This window comes from Oryzias melastigma, linkage group LG8, assembly GCF_002922805.2.
Source record: "Oryzias melastigma strain HK-1 linkage group LG8, ASM292280v2, whole genome shotgun sequence".
In the NCBI taxonomy this organism is placed as follows: Eukaryota; Metazoa; Chordata; class Actinopteri; order Beloniformes; family Adrianichthyidae; genus Oryzias; species Oryzias melastigma.
In genome coordinates, this window is record NC_050519.1 from 22,502,519 (window position 1) to 22,521,706 (window position 19,188).

The 19,188-nt window shown below is 42.7% G+C and overlaps 2 protein-coding genes across 9 annotated transcripts in view; one reads left to right on the top strand and one right to left on the bottom strand.

Moving 5' to 3' along the window:
• Positions 1 to 14,657, top strand: part of hdac5 (histone deacetylase 5) — a 67,732-nt gene extending 53,075 nt beyond the window's left edge. For 5 of the 6 annotated variants that reach the window (XM_024272633.2, XM_024272631.2, XM_024272630.2 and 2 more), the window contains 14 exons: positions 1,389 to 1,500; positions 2,981 to 3,114; positions 3,197 to 3,317; positions 5,125 to 5,174; positions 5,264 to 5,371; positions 5,463 to 5,518; positions 5,610 to 5,697; positions 6,826 to 6,945; positions 7,282 to 7,379; positions 8,467 to 8,585; positions 8,661 to 8,794; positions 9,857 to 9,938; positions 10,022 to 10,196; positions 12,385 to 14,657. In XM_024272633.2, the coding sequence (XP_024128401.1) occupies positions 1,389 to 1,500; positions 2,981 to 3,114; positions 3,197 to 3,317; positions 5,125 to 5,174; positions 5,264 to 5,371; positions 5,463 to 5,518; positions 5,610 to 5,697; positions 6,826 to 6,945; positions 7,282 to 7,379; positions 8,467 to 8,585; positions 8,661 to 8,794; positions 9,857 to 9,938; positions 10,022 to 10,196; positions 12,385 to 12,424 (1,437 nt within the window). In that variant the 3' untranslated portion in view covers positions 12,425 to 14,657. Of the gene's footprint in view, positions 1 to 1,388; positions 1,501 to 2,980; positions 3,115 to 3,196; positions 3,318 to 5,124; positions 5,175 to 5,263; positions 5,372 to 5,462; positions 5,519 to 5,609; positions 5,698 to 6,825; positions 6,946 to 7,281; positions 7,380 to 8,466; positions 8,586 to 8,660; positions 8,795 to 9,856; positions 9,939 to 10,021; positions 10,197 to 12,384 lie in introns of those variants that run through there. The other variant, XR_004948369.1, reaches the window with a different exon arrangement.
• Positions 14,658 to 16,568: 1,911 nt separating this feature from the next.
• The window catches only part of pex12 (peroxisomal biogenesis factor 12), a 3,259-nt gene continuing 639 nt past the window's right edge, over positions 16,569 to 19,188 (bottom strand). For 2 of the 3 annotated variants that reach the window (XM_024272656.2, XM_024272655.2), the window contains exons 2-3: positions 18,922 to 19,054; positions 16,569 to 18,858 (exon numbers count right to left, since the gene is read on the bottom strand). In XM_024272656.2, coding sequence (XP_024128424.1) covers positions 17,869 to 18,858; positions 18,922 to 19,044 — 1,113 coding nt within the window. In that variant the 5' untranslated portion in view covers positions 19,045 to 19,054 and the 3' untranslated portion in view covers positions 16,569 to 17,868. The remainder of the gene's footprint in view (positions 18,859 to 18,921; positions 19,055 to 19,188) is intronic. The other variant, XM_036213376.1, reaches the window with a different exon arrangement.

Genomic DNA, 19,188 nt, shown 5'->3' on the forward strand with positions numbered 1-19,188 from the left:
TGCTGACGATGCTAGTGCTAATAGAATATGCTGAATTTAACAACTAAACATGCTGAAGCTAATAGCTGCAAACACTGAAACTGATAGCTAGCTCAAATATTAGCAAAATCCGAAATTAAGCCTAAAAAAACTAAAAAAAAAAACTATTTTAGCCAAAACTTTGAGCATGTTGCTGAAATATTAGCTAAACTCCAAAATAGCCTAAAAACTGAGAAAAAGCCAAAACTAGCAAAAAAAGGGAAAAAAACTGGTTAGATGTCTAATTTAGTCAAAACAGCTAGCATAAGGCTAAAATATTAGCTCATCTCCAAATCAACCTAAAAACTGAAAAAAGCCTAAAACAGCCAAAACAGCTAGTGCGTAGCTGAAATATTAGCTAAATGGCAAATTAGCCCAACAAACTGGTACAATGTGAAATTTAGCCAAAACAGTTAGCATAAAGCTAAAATATTAGCCAAGCTCCAAATTAGGCTCAAAAACTGAAAAAAAGGGTGAGACCCAATGCTTCCTTTTTTGATATTCTGCATTAAGGGGTTGAATTGGGGGTTAAACCACCAAATAATTCCCAAATGTGTCTGCAGCTCACCACTCCCCCAGGGGATGGCTCAAATGCAAATTTCACAAATGTGACAACAAACAGGACTTTCACTTTAATTTTTACTTTTAATGTTTGCATCTAGAAGTCATTAATAAAAGGCCTTAAATGCCAAATATTTGGATACAGACATGTAACTTAAAGGGAAATAAAACCCCAAAACAAGAACTTTTGCTAAAGTTCCTGTCCTCGAAGAACTGTAAGTTTTTGAAGGCTTTCCATATCACTTTCAACGCACGTATAACTGCTTCATATTCTACATCTACAACAACAAAAGTGACCAAAAGAAGAGCCAGAAATCTCCTGAGGGGGCTGAACAACAGAGTGGTTGAAAGGCTCACACAAGCAGACGTAGTGTTGACGCCACAGTGACATCACCAGCTGATGACTCAGGCGCTGGACTCAGGTCTGCGTGTACGTGTTCGAGTGTGCACCCACACACGATGAGTCAGCCGGCGCACAGCAGGAGCACAGCAACACTCTATTAATAGTCCCTTCACAGTGTGTGTGTGTTTGTGCAAATCCAGCGCACAGACACACACAGACGCACAAACGCTCAAGGCTGGTAATGATTTGATTGTTTTTTATCATTAAGGTGCAATGTTCAGACAGCCGAAAAGTCACACGGTGCAGGTGAGAGTGTCACGTTTATGACTGTGTGTTTGTATGTGTGTCAGACGGGTCAGTCAGCTGAAAGGTCACAGAATGCATGAGCGTTCACATGTGTGAGACGGGTGTCTGACCCGCATGGTTCTGGTGCTGATGCAAGGATGTCTGTCTCCGTCTCTGGCAGCCCCTGCAGCCGCTGGGCGTCTTCCAGTCCTCGTTGGCCCACAAACATCTGGGACGGGCCAAGTCGTCTCCCACGGCAACTGTCAGTCCTATCAAGCACCTCTTCACAACGGGTCAGTTCAGCGTGTTATAGCTACTCATTGGTGATCATCTAGAGCTGTGATAGGCTCTGGTTTCTACCCTCCCTTCACATAAACATACTTCAGTCAGAAAGGCCTCAGTGCGGCACATCAGTGACAGGTGGGGGTGTGGCGTCTTATGGTGTGTTCACAACAAACGTGGCTTGTGTGCCAAATTCTGTCTGCTGTCTGTCTATCGATGCACGTCAGCAACTCTTGTCCAAAGAAATGTTTATGTATTTGACGCCCCAGACACCCGTGGGACAAGAAGAAAACCATATATAAGTTGCTCTGGGGTATAAGTCGCACTTCTAGATTTGCCATGGCAAAAAATAAAAACAATAACAACAATGCTTTGATGCAAATGAGAAAAGTATCAAAATTTAAGAGAATGAGATTCTCCTCCATGTTTGTTTTGGACGACACTTCTTCTGGCACTGTAAGAAGAAAACACAGCGCCCTCTAGTGTTGTTAGCAGAAACAACTGTTAAAGGGCAACCAGTTGCTAGTGGAAAAATAACAAATATATGAGCCTATTTATGTTTAAAAACATCCACAAATAAGTCGCTCCTGAGTATAAGTCACACCCCTGGTTAAACTATGAAAAAAGCGACTTATACTCTGGAAAATACTGTAATTATTTTAGAGGTCTACAAAAGCATCAGTAATCACATCTGAATGACGACTGCTTTCAGCGGTACTTCTGTCTCTCTGTGATCTAGTTTGAAGACTTTCTATCCCACATTAGTTTGAGAAAAGAAAAAAAATACTAATAAGAATAAAATTAGAGGACCTTTTTTTAATTGTCTCCACCAAATAAAGCTCAGGAGGAGAAAAAGATTTTCCTCCATGTTTGTTTTAGATTCCAGCAGCTGTTTGCATCATTAAGCTAAAGCTGACTACCTAAATGGTTGATGCAATGCAAATTCTTTGCTAGAGTTCAGCTCTTTGACCCCTCTGTCCTCTGTATTGCACGACGGCCAAAACGCACTGCTGCCTGACCGCTGCGCCTAACACTCTGAACTTCTGATTGTGTCTGTACATCTACTGTACAATGAAACTCAATGCTAACCGTGGTGTGTGCAAACGCAGCTTTACTCTGTCATCTTGAGCTTGTTAGTGTTGGGCCTCGCTCTCAGACAAACATAAAGGTGTTCCCTGAAAATGCTCAAAAATTGTCTGAAACTGCAGCATGTTAGCACCCTTTTTGCCTTTAGGCGAAAAAGGGCGACAAATGTTTTCCTCAAAGGTCAAATACTAAAACAGAGGAAAAGTATACAGAGGAAGAATGCAAGAGAACATGAGCAGAACAATGAATGTGACGGGTATCTTTGATGCAGGCCAGGAGACGTTCACGCTCCACACCCTGGAATTCTTCCTCCAAAGACAGCTGCATGGCAGGGGGCGGGGTCACAGACCGCAACTCTGCTTCTGTTGGAGGGAACCTGACTGTTGCCGCCTCTTCCCTCCCCAGGTCTGGTCTATGACAGTCTGATGCTGAAACACCAGTGTGTGTGCGGAAACGCCCACATCCATCCAGAGCACGCAGGCCGGGTCCAGAGCATCTGGTCCAGACTGCAGGAGACAGGCCTACTGGGCCGCTGTGAGGTGCGCACGCACACACATGCACACCCACACGTACACTGTTGAGAAAAACTCACACATGTCCTCCCTGTGTGTCTGTGAGCAGAGAATCCGTGGACGGAAAGCTTCTCTGGATGAGATCCAGTCCGTTCATTCGGAGTTTCACACGCTGCTGTACGGAACCAGCCCACTCAATCGGCACAAACTGGACCACAAGAAGCTCCTGGGTAAGTATGAGTCTGTGTGTGACGGCACAGCTTAGATCAGAGCTGTTTAAATAACAGCCAGCATGTACCCCACTGAGGGGCTCAGAGCACAATCACTGGAACTACTAATGATAACAAAATGATCAATCAGCCCACACAAAACTCAAATAAAGACCAGATCTACAGCGAACACATCAACTTAAAAACACATTTGCTGTTCCACAAAATGTGTTTAGATACTTTAAGAGAGAATTTATTTTTAAATTCAATGTTTTGATTATTTTAAAGCTTAAGTTTTGCATTTGCAAATAGGTGAACCCAACAGAGGTTCAGACTTTACTTTGCCCTGTTGAATTCTGTTCACTTGAATGTGGTAAAGGTTAGGAGCAGGTTGATGAGATCAATTAATCGAGTTGAATCGATCTAAGCCTAATAGTTCAATAACTGATCCATATAAATATAGATCGATCAAGCACATAAAGCTAAAGTCTGCTAGCTTGATGCTAATGGATAATGGAATTTCCCATAGGACTGCTAATGCTAACGCTTGGTCAACCTAAACCAGGAGTCTTCAACCTGCAGCTCCAGATCCACATGTGTCTCTTTTCTCTCTCCATGGTGGCTCCTTGAACCAACATAAAATAAGTCATGGAGACTGCTGATCCAGACATGTCGACCGTCAGAGTCAGCAGCTCCTGTTAATGGCTGCTTAACGAAAACTACCTAAAGGAACAAATAAACAAAGCCTGAAAACTAAGACTACCAAGATCCAACCTAAAATAACAAAACCCAGCAGAGTAAGACTGCTGAGGACAAAGAGGAGAAAGAACAAAATAAATAAATAGAAGAAAAATAAAATAGTAATTTCTAAAGTAAGGATTACTTAATTATCATTTATTTGCTTTAGATTAGTTAAATGTATACATTGATGTCTGAGGTTCACTTAGATGATAAACTATGTAGGTTTTTACATCCTGTTGACCTGAAGACGTCTTGTTTGTTCAACTCTACCTCCAGAATGAACAGATTTTATATGCAAAGCAAAACTTTGGTAAAAACTTTGATCTTTTATCAGTTAAAAGCACAGATTATCTTGTTTAGCACAATATTGGCTATAAAGAAATCACATTTTGAAAGATGCTTGGTTCTTTTTTACTTTGTTTGTGCCAGAAATAGGCATAATTCATATTTATTATTAAAAAACAGAAGGTCATGATTGCAAATCCAACTTTCTTAAAGGCTGAAGTAAGACTATGATCTTTGATTGTTGCAACAATTTTCATTTCAGTGCAATTTAAGTCACTAAATGCAACATTTTTGTTTATTTTTTTTAAGAATTAAATAGTTGCTACCATTTAAGAGAACTACTGATGATAATTGTTAATATGTACAAGCATGATAGTAACTTTACCAACATCTGTTTTGTTATGTTTCTGAGCCTATGGTACTACCTCAGTATTTTAAACTGATACTCAATAAAAAAACACGTTTTGCATCTTTATAAAAACATATAACTACATATGACCTTTAATTCATCTTTTTGTCCTTTTGTTTTAAATGTTTTTTAAATAAGAAATGGTGAGTTGAGTGAGTTGTACAAAAATTGTAAAAACAGGGATAGAAACTGAATAAAAGTGTCACTCATTTATACATTTATTGTTTTTACACTTTTCTGTCTTAAAATGACAAGCAATGCCGATTAAAAATAAAGCCACAGAATGTAGTGATCAGTGTGGATCTCACTTGATTTAACCCCAGCTGGGAGAGGAAGCTGCTGTGGATCAGCGGTTCAGACCTTCAGTTCTGTTCAGACTCTGTTTGTCCTCAGGTCCCATCAGTCAGAAGATGTACGCCGTCCTTCCCTGTGGAGGAATCGGGGTGAGGCTGCTCTTCTCTGTCGCTCCGTCTGATCTGTTAGTGTTTTTAAAACCAGCCTGACTCATCTGATATCCCCTTCCCCCCCCCAGGTGGACAGTGACACTGTGTGGAATGAGATGCACTCCTCAGCCGCGGTCCGCATGGCTGTGGGCTCCGTTATCGAGCTTGCCTTCAAAGTGGCTGCAGGAGAGCTGAAGGTAATCAACCCCCCACCCCCCCTCCCTCAGCTAATGCAACTGCACCCCCCAGTGGACGCTGGCCTCACTCTCCCTTTATGTGTTTGCTCAGAATGGTTTCGCCGTCGTGCGTCCGCCGGGCCACCACGCTGAGGAGTCCACAGCCATGTGAGTCCTCCTCTGGTCAGAGCAGAGCAACATTGTGGGCCCTTGGTTCTGGACCGGTTCTGATTCTGTCCGGTGTGTGTTTGTCTGATAGGGGGTTCTGTTTCTTTAACTCCGTCGCCATAGCTGCTAAGCTGCTGCAGCAGAAGCTGGGCGTGGGGAAGATCCTCATCGTGGACTGGGTGAGCAGCTCTGAAAAGAGATGGGAATCGATGGGTACCTCACGATACGATACATGGTTCACGATGTCAATGATATCGCGATACTCCGATAACTGGTAAAAATAATTTCTAAAATTTTTGCACACCCCTAGCTCTGAAACTTTAGGTTTTCTGATGGTGTTTCCCACTTTTCCAGAGGAAGCTCTAGCCATGCTCCTATAAGTTCAACTTCTAAAACTTTGTTCTCGTTTCTGCAGTCAGTAACCATTCATTAACCTAGTCATTACCTGTCGACGAGCCGGCTTTCTCCTTCAGAATTATTGTGTTACCGGTTGAAAAGATTCAGTATGTTAAAGATTTTGTGCTTAAGCGTCACTGACGACACCTCAGGTGTTACAGAGGTAAGGAATAGAGATAGCCAGAAGCCTTTAATTCTAGAGCAGGGGTGTCAAACTCAATCACACAAGGGGCCAAAATCCAAAACACATCTTAGGTCGCGGGCCGAACAGGATAAACATTTATTGAGGACACTACAGCTACATTTTTAAAACTTTAAAACCGTAACATTTTAACATAATTATGAACTAGATTACCTGCAATAATACTAGTGTGAATGCTGTAAACTGAATTTGGCTGCTGAAGATGCTAGTGCTGATAGCTGAAAACGCTGAAGCTGATAGCCAGCTAAAATATTAGCTAAATGCTAAATTAGCCTAAAAAACTAAAATATCAAAAAAGCCAAAACAGCTAGCATGTAGCAGAAATATTATCTAAGCTCCCAAACAGCCTAAAAAATCTTAGTTAATACCAAAGTAGTCCAAAAAGCTAACAGAATGACAAATCCAAAACTTTAAAACTGTAACTTTTTAACATAATTATGAATAATATAAAGGCAGGAATATTAGTCCAGAATAAATCAACTTAAACCTTAAACAGCTTTCAATATTTTACTCTCTATAAAAACACATTTTTTAAGTTATAAATAAGTGCAAGATAACATCGGGCCATTGATAACAATAATGTTATATGTTCTGATATAAACAGAAACTCTCAGGTGGTCCTGCCCGGTCTCAGCTTCTATTGAGCTGAGCCACACAACATCCAACCTCTGCCTCTCTTTTACACTTTCTCTGGTCATGTGACTCGCAGGACATTCACCATGGAAACGGCACCCAGCAGGCCTTTTACACGGATCCCAGCGTGCTCTACATCTCACTGCATCGCTATGACGATGGAAACTTCTTCCCTGGCAGTGGAGCCCCTGAGGAGGTACACACTACAGACATACAAAAGATGCACAAAAACATACAACCGACAGATGACAGACAGACAATACAGACTTCCTGCAGACTGGATGCTTAATTCATAATTTAACCAAAGTTATGGTTTAAAAAACATTTGTTTTTGTCCCTACCTAATTCTAAATGAACCGAATCGTTATAATAAGCATGATACTGAGTGACAGAGTTCTACCAATTCATCATGTTTAATTCCACTCATTTCATTGGTTCCTTTAGGAGTTACTATCAGTTTTTAATCTCTATTTTTTTCCTTTCTGTGAGCATCTCCGTGGAAACATGGCAGCTCATTGTTTCCTCTCTGCAGGTGGGGTCAGGAGCAGGTGTGGGCTTTAACGTGAACATAGCATGGACCGGAGGAGTGGAGCCCCCTATGGGTGATGTGGAGTACCTCAATGCTTTTAGGTAAACAGATGCGGCTCATTGATAGACATGGATGGAGGAAAACTAAAGCCTCAGACGAGCTTTCCTCAGACAGTTTGGTAGTTTCCTGTGTGGATGGTAACAGGTTCAGCTCTGTGGCAAACTGGCAGAGTCTGTTTTCAGCAGCTGCTAGGCCGACTCTCACAGAGTTATAGTTTTTATGTAAAAAAAAACAGTAAGTATTTTGCTGTTGTGAAATTATGTTCACACAAATAATAACATAGTACTTGTGGAAACAAAATAAAACCATAAATGTGCATGTATAGTAGTGCTGGGAATTTCAGGATAACTTATAAGACGATTCACAATACATGATTCACGATACCTGTAGTATCTTGATATGGCAAACATTGTAATAATCAATATATCTCCTTGGTAATCCATGATGAATAACAATTTTTATCTTCTTCAAAACCTTCCTTTTTTAGAACAATTTAAAGGGCCCTACCATGAAAATTCTACTCTTTGAGCTTCTAGGTGTATTTTACTGTTCATTCCTCACTATAAAGAACCTCAAAGAGGTATTTTGATCCGTTCATGCATTTAAGAGTAATCCTCTGAAAACCTGCTCTGTCTGCAGCAGCCCCTCCCATACCCACGAAAACGAGCGGGTGGAATCGTGCTGATGTCAGAATGATATAAACCGCTCCCTCCAGGAAAAATCTGTCCTGCAAGCAGTCAGAATAATTACAATAATCTTCCCAGTGCCAAGGATCTGTTGGGTACCAGTATGCATGTCAAAAATAAAGTGCATCTGAAAACAGTCACAATAGGATTGGTCTGATACCGATAAACTCAAATTATTGTTGTTGTTGCCGATAAATTGCTCATTCCTACCTGTAGATGTGTAGGTGAGCTGAATTTTTAATGAACTCCTGTTGCTCTGCAGAAACTATGTCCCAGAAAACAACCAAAAAACAGCATAATTATAATTAGAAGATCACTGGGATCGCTTTTACATTAGATTAAAATATAGTTGGAGTGGGTCTTTGAAGCTTTTTACATACAAAAATGTGATTCCATTGATTCTGGAATCTAGTTTCGAGTCTGTCTCCTTCTGGTTCTGCAGGAGTGTGGTCATGCCCATTGCCGAGAGGTTCAGTCCAGATGTGGTTCTGGTGTCTGCGGGCTTTGATGCAGTGGAGGGTCACCAGTCTCCTCTGGGGGGCTACAACGTGTCTGCCAAATGTGAGTGTGGAGCCTCTGCAGCTCCTCGGTCTGTCTGCTCTGGAGCTTCTTGCTGACTTCGTCTGGTGGTGGCAGGTTTCGGAACGCTCACCCAGCTGCTGATGGGTCTGGCGGGTGGGCGGGTGGTCATGGCTTTGGAGGGGGGTCATGACCTCACTGCCATCTGTGACGCGTCGGAGGCCTGCGTGTCTGCCCTGCTGGGAGACCTGGTAAGAACCCCTCGGGTGTCAAGGTTTAACACAGGGGTGTCAAACTCAACCACACAAAGGGCCAAAATCCAAAACACACCTTAGGTCACGGGCCGAACAGGATAAACATTTATTGAACACTCTGAAACTACATTTAAAACTTTAAAAACCATAAATTTTTAACATAATTATAAACCAGATATATAGCATTACCTGTGATAATTCTAGTGTGAATGCTGTAAGATGAATTTGGTTGCTGAAGATGATAGTGCTGATAGATGAAGATGCTGAAATTGATGGCTGAGAACACTGAAGCTGATAGCTGAAAACGCTGAAGTTCAGAGCTGAAATCATCGAAGCCAGTACCTGAAAACGTTGAACCTGATAGCCAGCTAAAATATTAGCAAAATGACAAATTAGCCTAAAAACAAAAAAAAAAACTAAGGTGAGCCTAAACAGTGAGCATGTAGCTGATAAATTAGCTGAACTTCGAAATAGTCTAAAAAACTGAAAAAAGCCCAAATTAGCCAAAACAGCTAGCATGTAAATATTAGCCTTACTCCAAAACAGCCTAAAAAACGTAATAAAAACATTTAAATCCGACAAAACAGCTTTCATGTAGCTGAAAAAATAGCAAAACTTCAAAATAGCCACAAAAAAAGAAAAAGAAACCTCTAAATTTACCAAACCGCTACCATAAAAATATCAGCCTAACTTCAAAACAGCCTAAAAAAACTTAAAAAACATAAATTAGCCAAAACAGCTAATGTAACTTTTTAACATAATTATAAATAATAAAAAGGCAGGAATATTATTACAGAATAAATCAACTTAAACCTTAAATAACTTTTTATATTTTACTTTCCATAAAAACATATTTAGTCAAAATTATACAAGTTAGAAATGAGCACAAGATAACATCGGGACATTAATAACAATAAAATACAATGATCTGGAGGGCCGGATAGAATTACCCAGAGGGCCGGATCCGGCCCCGGGCTTTCCCTTTGACACATGTGGACTAACATGAGGCACTGAGATGCAAAGATGAAACCATTAACACGCCCCTCTTGTCTACCCCAGAGTGATTCTCCGTTCCAGTGGCCGCTGGATAATCCCTGTCCCAAAGCTTGTGCCTCCTTGGAGCGGGTCATCGAGATCCAAAGTACCCGGCACACACCCACAATCCTGGTTCTTGTTGTGGTGCTGCCCCGTGGCTCACTGTCCTCCTGTTTGTCTGTCTGTCAGGTAAACACTGGTCCTGTCTTCAAGCTTTGTCCCAGACCGGCGGCCGCTCGCAGCCTGACGGCGCTCAGGGGACGCAGTCAGAGAAGGACGAGGCGGAAACGGTCAGTGCCATGGCGTCACTGAGCGTGGACGTGGAGCAGCCCGTTTCTGTTCCGGAGAGCATAGACAGTGGCAGGTGAGCACAGTGATCCACCCTGTAGATGCATGAAACACTTTAACACCGGAGCTCCAGCGTTTAGGTTTTGGATTTACTGTAACTTTTCAACATAGACATGAAAGTCTTTAGAGTTCTTCTCATCTTACTGTTGATTTGTTTTTGTGTGCACCAATGACACTTTGGGGATATCTGAGTTAACACTTGATAAATTTAAACATTTCAGAAAAAAACAATTAAAGATAAATTTCTGTCTGGTCTGCTTTTGCTCAAAAGCCATATCAAATTTACTTAGTAAAACATTGTGATTAATGGTGTTTGATCACAACACAAAAGAATGATTAATTTTATATATTTTTTTCAATTGGCAACCTTAGTTAAAAATAAATGTGCTAAATGTACAGTTTTGTGTGTAAATTTCATTCATTCACAGATGATAAGTGGTCGGCAAATAGTGTAACAAAAATAAGAAATATCTTGCTATTAATTTTTTTCTCTGGATTGCGATGAATGAGTTAATTTTTTTTAACCGATTCCCAGCCAGAGTTTTGACTATAATTTCAGGAATTTAGTCTCCTGGTGACTTTTTATGTATATCCATGTGACATCTTTATCTCTGTGGGTTTGGAGATGGAGTGAAAGTTACCAAGACACTGAGCCCAGATTTACCTCTGGTAGGTAAGGTAAGGCAGCATGGCCACGCCCCCATTGCTGTGTGTAATTGGGTGGATAAGGAGTGGAGTAAACATGAGAGCATGCAACTCAGAAAGCCTTATATACTCTAAAAAACTCAAATCCTCAATAAAGTTGATGTAAATAAAAATATAAAAACTATCAGTAAAATCCCTTAAACCTGAAGATTAAACTTCCGATAAGTTTGCCTGAAACCCACAGGAAGGAAGGATCCACGTTTCCTGTTTGCAGATCTGGATCTGAGTCTGCAGGCGTGGATCACTTCAAAAACAGACACTTATCTGCTCTAACTGGAATTAATCTGATTATGGGCTGAAAGGTGGAAAGCAGCATCTCGTAGGATCAGATTTCTGGCAAAAACAAAAGAGGAAAATCTGGGCAGCTGGTGGACTTTGGAGGCTTGTTCAGACCTGAGCAGTTCTGCTGCAGGAATGCCAAGAATTTCTGAACCCTCAGATGGAGGAGTGGAGAGCATGAGGGTGCACACCCAACAGGTTTCTTTTTGGGGGTTGTGTTAAGGGACAGCTTATATCATTAGTCCCACTGCCATCATAATTTGATCTGTTTCCAGTGGTCTTTTAAGCATGATTATGTTGTTTTTAGCCCAAAACTTATGTTGGTTTTAAGGACATAGTTTTGCTAGTAATGGACAATAATGACTTTTTACTTCCGGTACCTATACTCGATATTTTCCAGCCTCTTACAGCCGATACCAATACTAATAATCAAACAATATTCTTTTTAAATAGTTGAGAAAAAAATATTTGCAAGTTCAAAGTATTACTATTATTACTGGAGCTGCAGATCATGACATCAGACATCTGAAATGGTTTGACCAATCACAAAATTCAGCTGTAATACCTCATTTCAACCTGTAGGTGGCAGCACACTGGCTGTTTTTGACTATATTTTCAAGAATTAAAATAAAAATTTTTCAATGACCAACAGACAGCACTTTTAAATTTCTATCTAAAGAGGTCAACAGCCAAAAAAGTTGATTTATAGTTTGGTTATCCTTAAAACTTTTAATTATTGGCCCATTTTATCTCCAAATTGTCGGTATGATGTCATACTGTCCAAAATCGGCCAAAAATTATCAGTAACCGATTATCGTGCAATCCTAGTGCTTGCAGAGCAGCAGGAGTTTTATTACAAACTTGCATTTGAGGTGTGGGCGGGACCTTTGGCGCTACCCTCCCAGTTGCTCAGAGCCTATGCTTTTGCCCCGCCCACCATATTTAGTAACAATTAAGCTCCTATTCAAACAACATTTTTTGTCGATTTGAATGAAGAAACACTTAATTTTTTATCTAAAAATGCCACAAGAACATGTTAAAACTGCATTTTTTGTGGGTCTATAAGACTTTGTTCCTGATTGATTTATATATTTATTGTGAAAAACGTGCAAAATAGTCAATATTGTTTGCAGCTGCTATTTGTTTTGGATTTAGTGATAGACTTTTACTGAGTGTGCAATGAAAAACTGACACAAACTGTTGTGTATTTGTGTGTGCAGGTCCATAGAGGAGCCCATGGAGGAGGAGCCTATCTTGTAGGAGGAGCTTGATATTTGGGGAGGAGCCTGCCTTGTAGAAGGAGCTCCAACCAGAAGCACACCGGTCATCTTTTCTTCCTCGGAGTAACTCTTTGTCCACTCCTGCTCCTCTTCCTCCACCACACGTGCACGTACGTGCACACACGGTGGAGTTGTTGTGGGGGGGGCTCTGATTGGGTCCTAAGAGGAGTTTGGACTCTTTTGCTCCGACTCCTCCTCCCCCTCCCAGTGAAGTGCAGACGACTTGTTGGCATCTCCATGGAAACAGGGGGGGGGCTCCACCAGATGCTCATTTGCCCCCTCCAACCGTTCCTGTTCCACATGAGCTCTGAATGTCCAGCAGGAGGCTGACGCCTGGTCGCCTTGTGTCTGTGGGGGGGCATGTGGGGGGAGCAGGTGCCTTTCTTCTGTCCAATAGGAAGCCACAGATGGCAGCAGGACTCTTTGGAGCCACGTGAAGAGACTGCCGGACAGAGGGACTCTGACTGAACTCTTCTGTCACCCCCCCTCCACCCCTCCCTGCCTCGGGGTTCGGTCAGGCTGATTCCGCCCGCACCTTTCCTCTGGCTGACGAGGGGAGAACTTTTTTCTCGTGTTTGTTATCTCACAAGCATCCTCTATTTTCTACACCTGTACATACGTGAGTGTACTCGAACCAGAACTCGTCTTTGGCGAGGCCAGCCTGCATTTGTTCGCAGGTTCCTCCGGCGTGACGGGGACCACGCTGCCCCACCAGGCAGAGAGCAGCAACTGCAGCTCAGTACCTGTGGACCGGGAACACTGACCCGCAGCCGTCGGCTTTTTTTCTTTTCTTTTTTTTTTGTCTTTTGCAAAAAATGCATCAATGTGCCAAACCATGATACCCCCTCTGTTTCACTGTAACGGTGCACAGGAAGTGTTTCAGCCGTCTTGGCCTCTCCTTCAAGCCCGTTCAGGCTCTATCGCTCTTCTACATGAATCTGTCCCAGTGAGACCCCCGCAACTTAAAAAACACTAACAGAATAACATAGAAACTTAAAATAAAGAAAAAATCAAACCTAAGGTCAGATCATCAACTGAAGCTAGTTTACATGAGCTGAAATGTTTTGGGGGTTTTGTGTTGGCGGGGGCTAATGGCTCCAGTGCCTTCTTCAGTCATCACATGTATGAAGTTTCTGAAGCAGAGCTGTGGATTCTGCTGTCAATCTACCTAATGTCACTGAGCCGGACCTGGCTGATCCGGTTGGTTACGGGACCTCCACAGAACTGAACCACACAGTCCCGGCCCATACTGACCGTCAGTCACACACTATGAGAAGCTGCCTCTGGTCGGCACCCCCACACCCTCCGTTGCCAGGGAGTCTGCTGCGGAAGCTGTCGCTCTTAGCAGAACCACGGGTCCAGAAGACCCCCCCATTCTGTTTGCTCTAGCTGTGTGGGGGGTTCATATCATTCCACACTCAAACAAACTTATTGTTTGTTTTTGCTACACTGAATCCAGAGTTTTCTGGAACCTTTTAGGTCTTGGTATGGACAGCCTACAGCTCCATCTGGTGGCCATTACTGATAATGCGCTTTGAAAATCATTGAGGGACAAGATGTAATACATGAATAAAATAGACACATTATTTCATTGAAATACATAAAAATAAGGAAATAGTAAAAAGAAAAAAAAAATTATTGAAATGCAAAAATTGAAAAAAACAAATGAAAATATATGTGAAAAACTAATATTTATGGAGCTTTTTGTTTAAAAATGTGTATACGTCTTTTTATTTATGGATTTTTTGCGTTTCTTTATGTACTTATTACTGTGTGGTTGTGGCTGTTGTGGCCCTGACACATTACAACGAGGTTCAGTTCGAGCTGATGACCTGAGAATCCAGCCTCAAAGTGGGCGGAAACAAGGCAGACGTCTTTCTGATTGCTCTAAAAGAGTTCTAAAAAAGCACACAGCAGTAAAAAATGTAAATAATCAGGATGGAGCAGGCCTGTGGGGCTTATGGGACAGCAGCGTCCCTCAGTGAAGGATGAAGGGGAAGCAGCAGCTACAGTTCTGTGCCTTTAGACCAGGGGTCTGCAACCTTCAACACTTAAAGCCATTTAGGTCAATTTCTCGCTGACAACAACCCATCAAAGTCTTATTTACTTTTTAGGAAAATAAGAAACTGTTTATATTAATGTTACTATTATGATAACTTTAAACATTTTTTGGGGAAAAATAAAATGTAGGTTTTTTTTGTTGTTTTTTTTTTACTTGAAAGAGTTTTTAATTTTTGTCAGAGATTTTACATGAATTCCTTTCAGAATAAAAGACTTCCTGTGTCACATAGGATCACCTCAATGCAGCAAATCATTAGATTTCCATTTTCAGACAAAATCTAAAACTAAATAGAGCTAATTCAGTGACAATTTATTTTACAAGCACTTAAAATCCACAAAAAAATAAAAATCTGGCACTCAAAAGCTTCTGATATGTAATATACTTTTGATTGTAAATGAGTTTAATCAAGTTTTATTTTTTTACTTTCAATACTTACTTTTTACAGTTTTTAAAATGTTTTATTTTCTTTAACCAGAGAACCACAGGTTGCAGCCCCCTGCTTTAGACGGTCAAACGTTTCACCAAAGCTCTGAAACTGACAAAACAAAAATCAGAAGATTTGAAGAAGATTCTACGGAGCTAAATCAGGGCCAATATTATTTGAAACCCAAATAAAACAAACCCCCCCAAAAAAATTGGTGTTTGGACAAAAAAATATTTAAAATGTACAACATTTCTTTGCTATTCTAAAATAAACTGAATTATTTTTAGCTTGAAATTTACATTTTTTTTATTTAAAACAAAAAATGTAAATTTCGAAACCTTTTTTTTTATTTCAAAACTTTTTTTTTTGTTTCAACTCTTTTTATTTTTGTTTTCAATTTTAACATTTTCAGATTTGAAAATGAAAAAAAAGGGTTGTAACTGAAAAAAGTTTTAAAATTTAAATTTTGAAACCTAAAAAGAACTGAAGCTGAAAATAATTAAGTTTGATTTATAATAGGATAAAGTTTCAGATACTTAAAATGTTTTGGCAAAACACCAAAAACATTGGCCCCAGTTTAGCTCCATAGGGGTGTTGTCCAGAGGCTGCACACACACACACACACACACTCTTCTGCTACATTTGTGGTTTTTATGTGATGTCTGGGGGGGTTGGACTTTTTTTTATTATTTTTTAAGGAGGGGGTCTCTGTTACTGTTCTCTTGTTCAACTCTTGACTGAAGTTTCTGTTTGTGTTGAATTGATCACATTCCATGCCCCCCCCCCTCTTCAGTGTTCGTTGCCACAGTGATGAAGTCTCACTCAGTCACATAAGAGAAAAAATAAACTGACAAAAATAGTGCACGTGTGTGTACACGCTCATGCACACTGTTGAAGAAATCTTTTTGGGGGGAGATGTTGTTCTGATGGTTGTCCTGTTTTCCTGCTGACGGAGCTGAAAAGGGACATTTTCTCCAAGCCTCTTTTTATTACTCTCACTGTAACGTTGTGATGTTGGTTCTGATTCTCTGTTTCCTTTTTTTAGTGGGCTTGTTGTTACCTTCGTCAATAAAGCAGTTCACACAGTGGGGGGCGTTTGCAGTCCTTCTGATCCGTCCACGGTCCGCTTAGACCAGCTAGTGAGTGGACCAAAGTCCAGGTATTCACTGATTAGTCACTTTTGGAAGCAAACACCTTTGTACGGTGGCCCTGAAGGGCAAATACTCCATGCAAAAACAGATAACGCTTCAACACCGGAGCTCCAGTCTTTATGCTCTTTGATTTACTGTCATTTTTCTACCGTTAACACGATCATTCCAGTAGATCGTGAAGGAGAAAAGCGCTTTTCTCCTTCACGATCTACTGGAATGATCGTGTTAACGGTAGAAAAATTATATTATGTTAGACATTTTGTGTTTAAGCATTACCGACAATGCCTCATGTGTTAAAGGATTAAAAAAAAGCAAAACAAATAATTAAAAACATTTTAAGAATAAAATAAATCTAAAAAAAACAAAACAATTAAAAAAACAAACAAAATGGAAAACAGTTAATACAATTCTTCAGAATAGAAATGAAATGTTAAAAAATGAAACACATTAAGAAACTGAAAAGGAAGGAACTACGGGATATCACTGATTGGGTTCTTTGTCCATCATTTCAACAAGAAGATATTTGACATCCGCCCGTCTGTCTGTACATCCTTTCTTCTGTACATCCTTACTTCCTTACATCCTAACATCCTCCCTTTCTTACATCCTCCCTTCTTTCCATACACCTTTACATCCTATCTTCCTTCCTTTGTTACTTCCTTCCAACATTCTTCCCTTCATCCAGGACCGGGTCGTAGAGCAGAAGTCTAAGCAAAGATCCCCAGACCTCCCTCTCCCCGTCCACTTGCTGCAGCTCCTCTGAGGGGGGACGCTGAAGTGTTCCCAGGCCAGCCGAGACTCCACTCCAGCGTGTCCTGGTCTTCCCCGGGGCCTCCGCCCAGTGGGACATGCCCGGACCACCTCTCCAGGGAGGAGTCCAGGAGGCATCCGGACCAGATGTCCGATCCACCTCAACTGGCTCCTCTGGATGTGGAGAAGCAGCTCTACTCAGAGTTTTCTCCTAGTTTCTCCCCCTCTCTCTAAGGGAGCGTCCAGCCACCCTCTAGAGGAAACTCATTTCAGCCGCTTGTAGTCGGGATCTGGTTCTTTCAGTCATTCCAGGTGAGTACTGGAACAAAGATGGACAGGTAAGTTAAGAGCTTTACTTTCTGGCTCAGCTCTCTTTTCACCACAACAGACCGGTACAGCGACCGCATAACGACAAACACCACTCCAATCCACCTGTCGATCTCACGGTCCAATCTTCCCTCTCTCATGAACAAGACCACAAGATGTTTAAACTCCTCCACCTGAGACAGGAGCGCCTTAAACCAAAAACATGGTCAAACGGTGCATCTGTCCCTGAGAAGTTTGCTCAGTAACTCCTCACCACAAACTCACCTTCAGAACTCAAATATCATATAGTCTATGGGATTTTAGCTTCTTGGAGCCAGCTGGTACTTCTTCCTGTTTGGAAGGCCAAGGGGGAGGAGTCACTCGGTCCAATTCTCATATACAGTCAGTAGAAAACCCATTTAAATTCCTTGATTTCCTCAGTGCCAGAAAAATCATTTTCTCTTGTATTTGTTGATAAATTATAAACCTTTCAACCTAAAGAGATTGACAGCTGTGACTTTCACGAGAGTTCAGGGTGGGTCGGGTCAGGACGGGTGGCGTTGATGACAACCGGGTCACTGATAAAAACAACTTCAGTCAGATCATCTTTCATCGCTTATTTAATCCTTAGTTTGTTGGTGAACTAAAGTTAAACGGAGGTTATTTGTACAGCAGTATAAAAGTTAAAACAGTTCATTCCACAGGGGCGTCCAGGTGGTGGCGCTGTCGCTCTAACCCTCAGGCGCATAGATCTTGATGAGGTGTTGCGGTGCGCTGGGGACGCCGGTGACGGGACAGCAGCGGTGCGCCTTCACGTGCGCGTAGATACAGGGGTAGCAGAAGACGAAGCCGGAGGTGGACAGCGCCGTGGCGTTGGCGCACGGCTTGTGGCAGAGCGGGCAGCTGCGGCCGTTGGAGTCCTGGTGCAGGTGGAGGGGGGGTGGGGGCGCGGGGAGGGACGTCAGCCCCCTCATGGTGCTCTGGTTGTCTGGCGAGTACCACCAATCCAGGAACTGCAGGAAGAAGACGCCCATCGACAAGAAGGTGGAGAGAGAGGTGGCCACGCCCCTCGCCGCCTGTGACATCATCCACCCGACCCTGCAGCCACACAAACACGGTTCAGGCCTCACTGCAACATCACTGTGCCCCGCCCTCATCAGGGCGGAGCTTTGACCTTCTGGACGGAAGCGGATGTACCTGCTGCGAGCCGGGTCGTCGGACGCCTCCATGTTTCTGAAATCTGCAGCACTCAGTCGGGTCAGTCGGACCCCAGCCAGCCACAGTAGCGGGCTGTGGGTTCTGGAGAACCCAAAGACGAAGAGCAGCTGCTGGCAGAAGACCCAGACCCGCCAGGCCGAGCTGATATAGGGGAACGCCGCCACCGCCGCGCCGTACAGCCGCCGTGTTCTTGACCGGGCCAGCTGGATGGAGAAGTCCTCCTCATCCCTCTGCCGCACCAGCCGGGCCTCCAGCTTGGCCCGCAGGTACGGAACCAGGCACAGCAGAAGAAGAGATCGCCAGTGGGCGGGTCGGCGCAGCCCCTTATGCACAGGAAGTCCCCTCCCTCTTGACACTCTCTTTAAGCCATAGAAGTTCTCGGAAAAGGAGGCGCTGTGGCGGGACAGGAAGTGGTTCTGGAGCAGCAGGTCCAGCAGCAAGTAGAGCTCATCAAAAATCCTCCACAGAGGTCCAAAGCGGGCCGGACTGGACTCAGCCAGAACCTGAACCGGTCAGAGTTAGAGCTGCTGTGCTTCTGCCGAGGAACCAGGACTGTGGAGACTCACCTTGACGGCGTGCTGCACCGCCGGACGGACGGCCGCCAGCAGTGACTCCTGGGCCAGAACCTCAAAGATGGACGGCTGCTCGCCGATGGAGGTGGAGGTGAGGTGGGCCCCCGCCTCGGCCATGGCTGCGGGCCTGAGGAATCAGAACCGCAAGTTAGAGGAAGGGAACTACCAGAACCAGAACTGACTGGATCCCATTTTTATCTAAAGAGGCATGTAAACAGAGAGCTCTCAGCTATGGGTGACAGGAAGGGGGGGGGGGGGGGT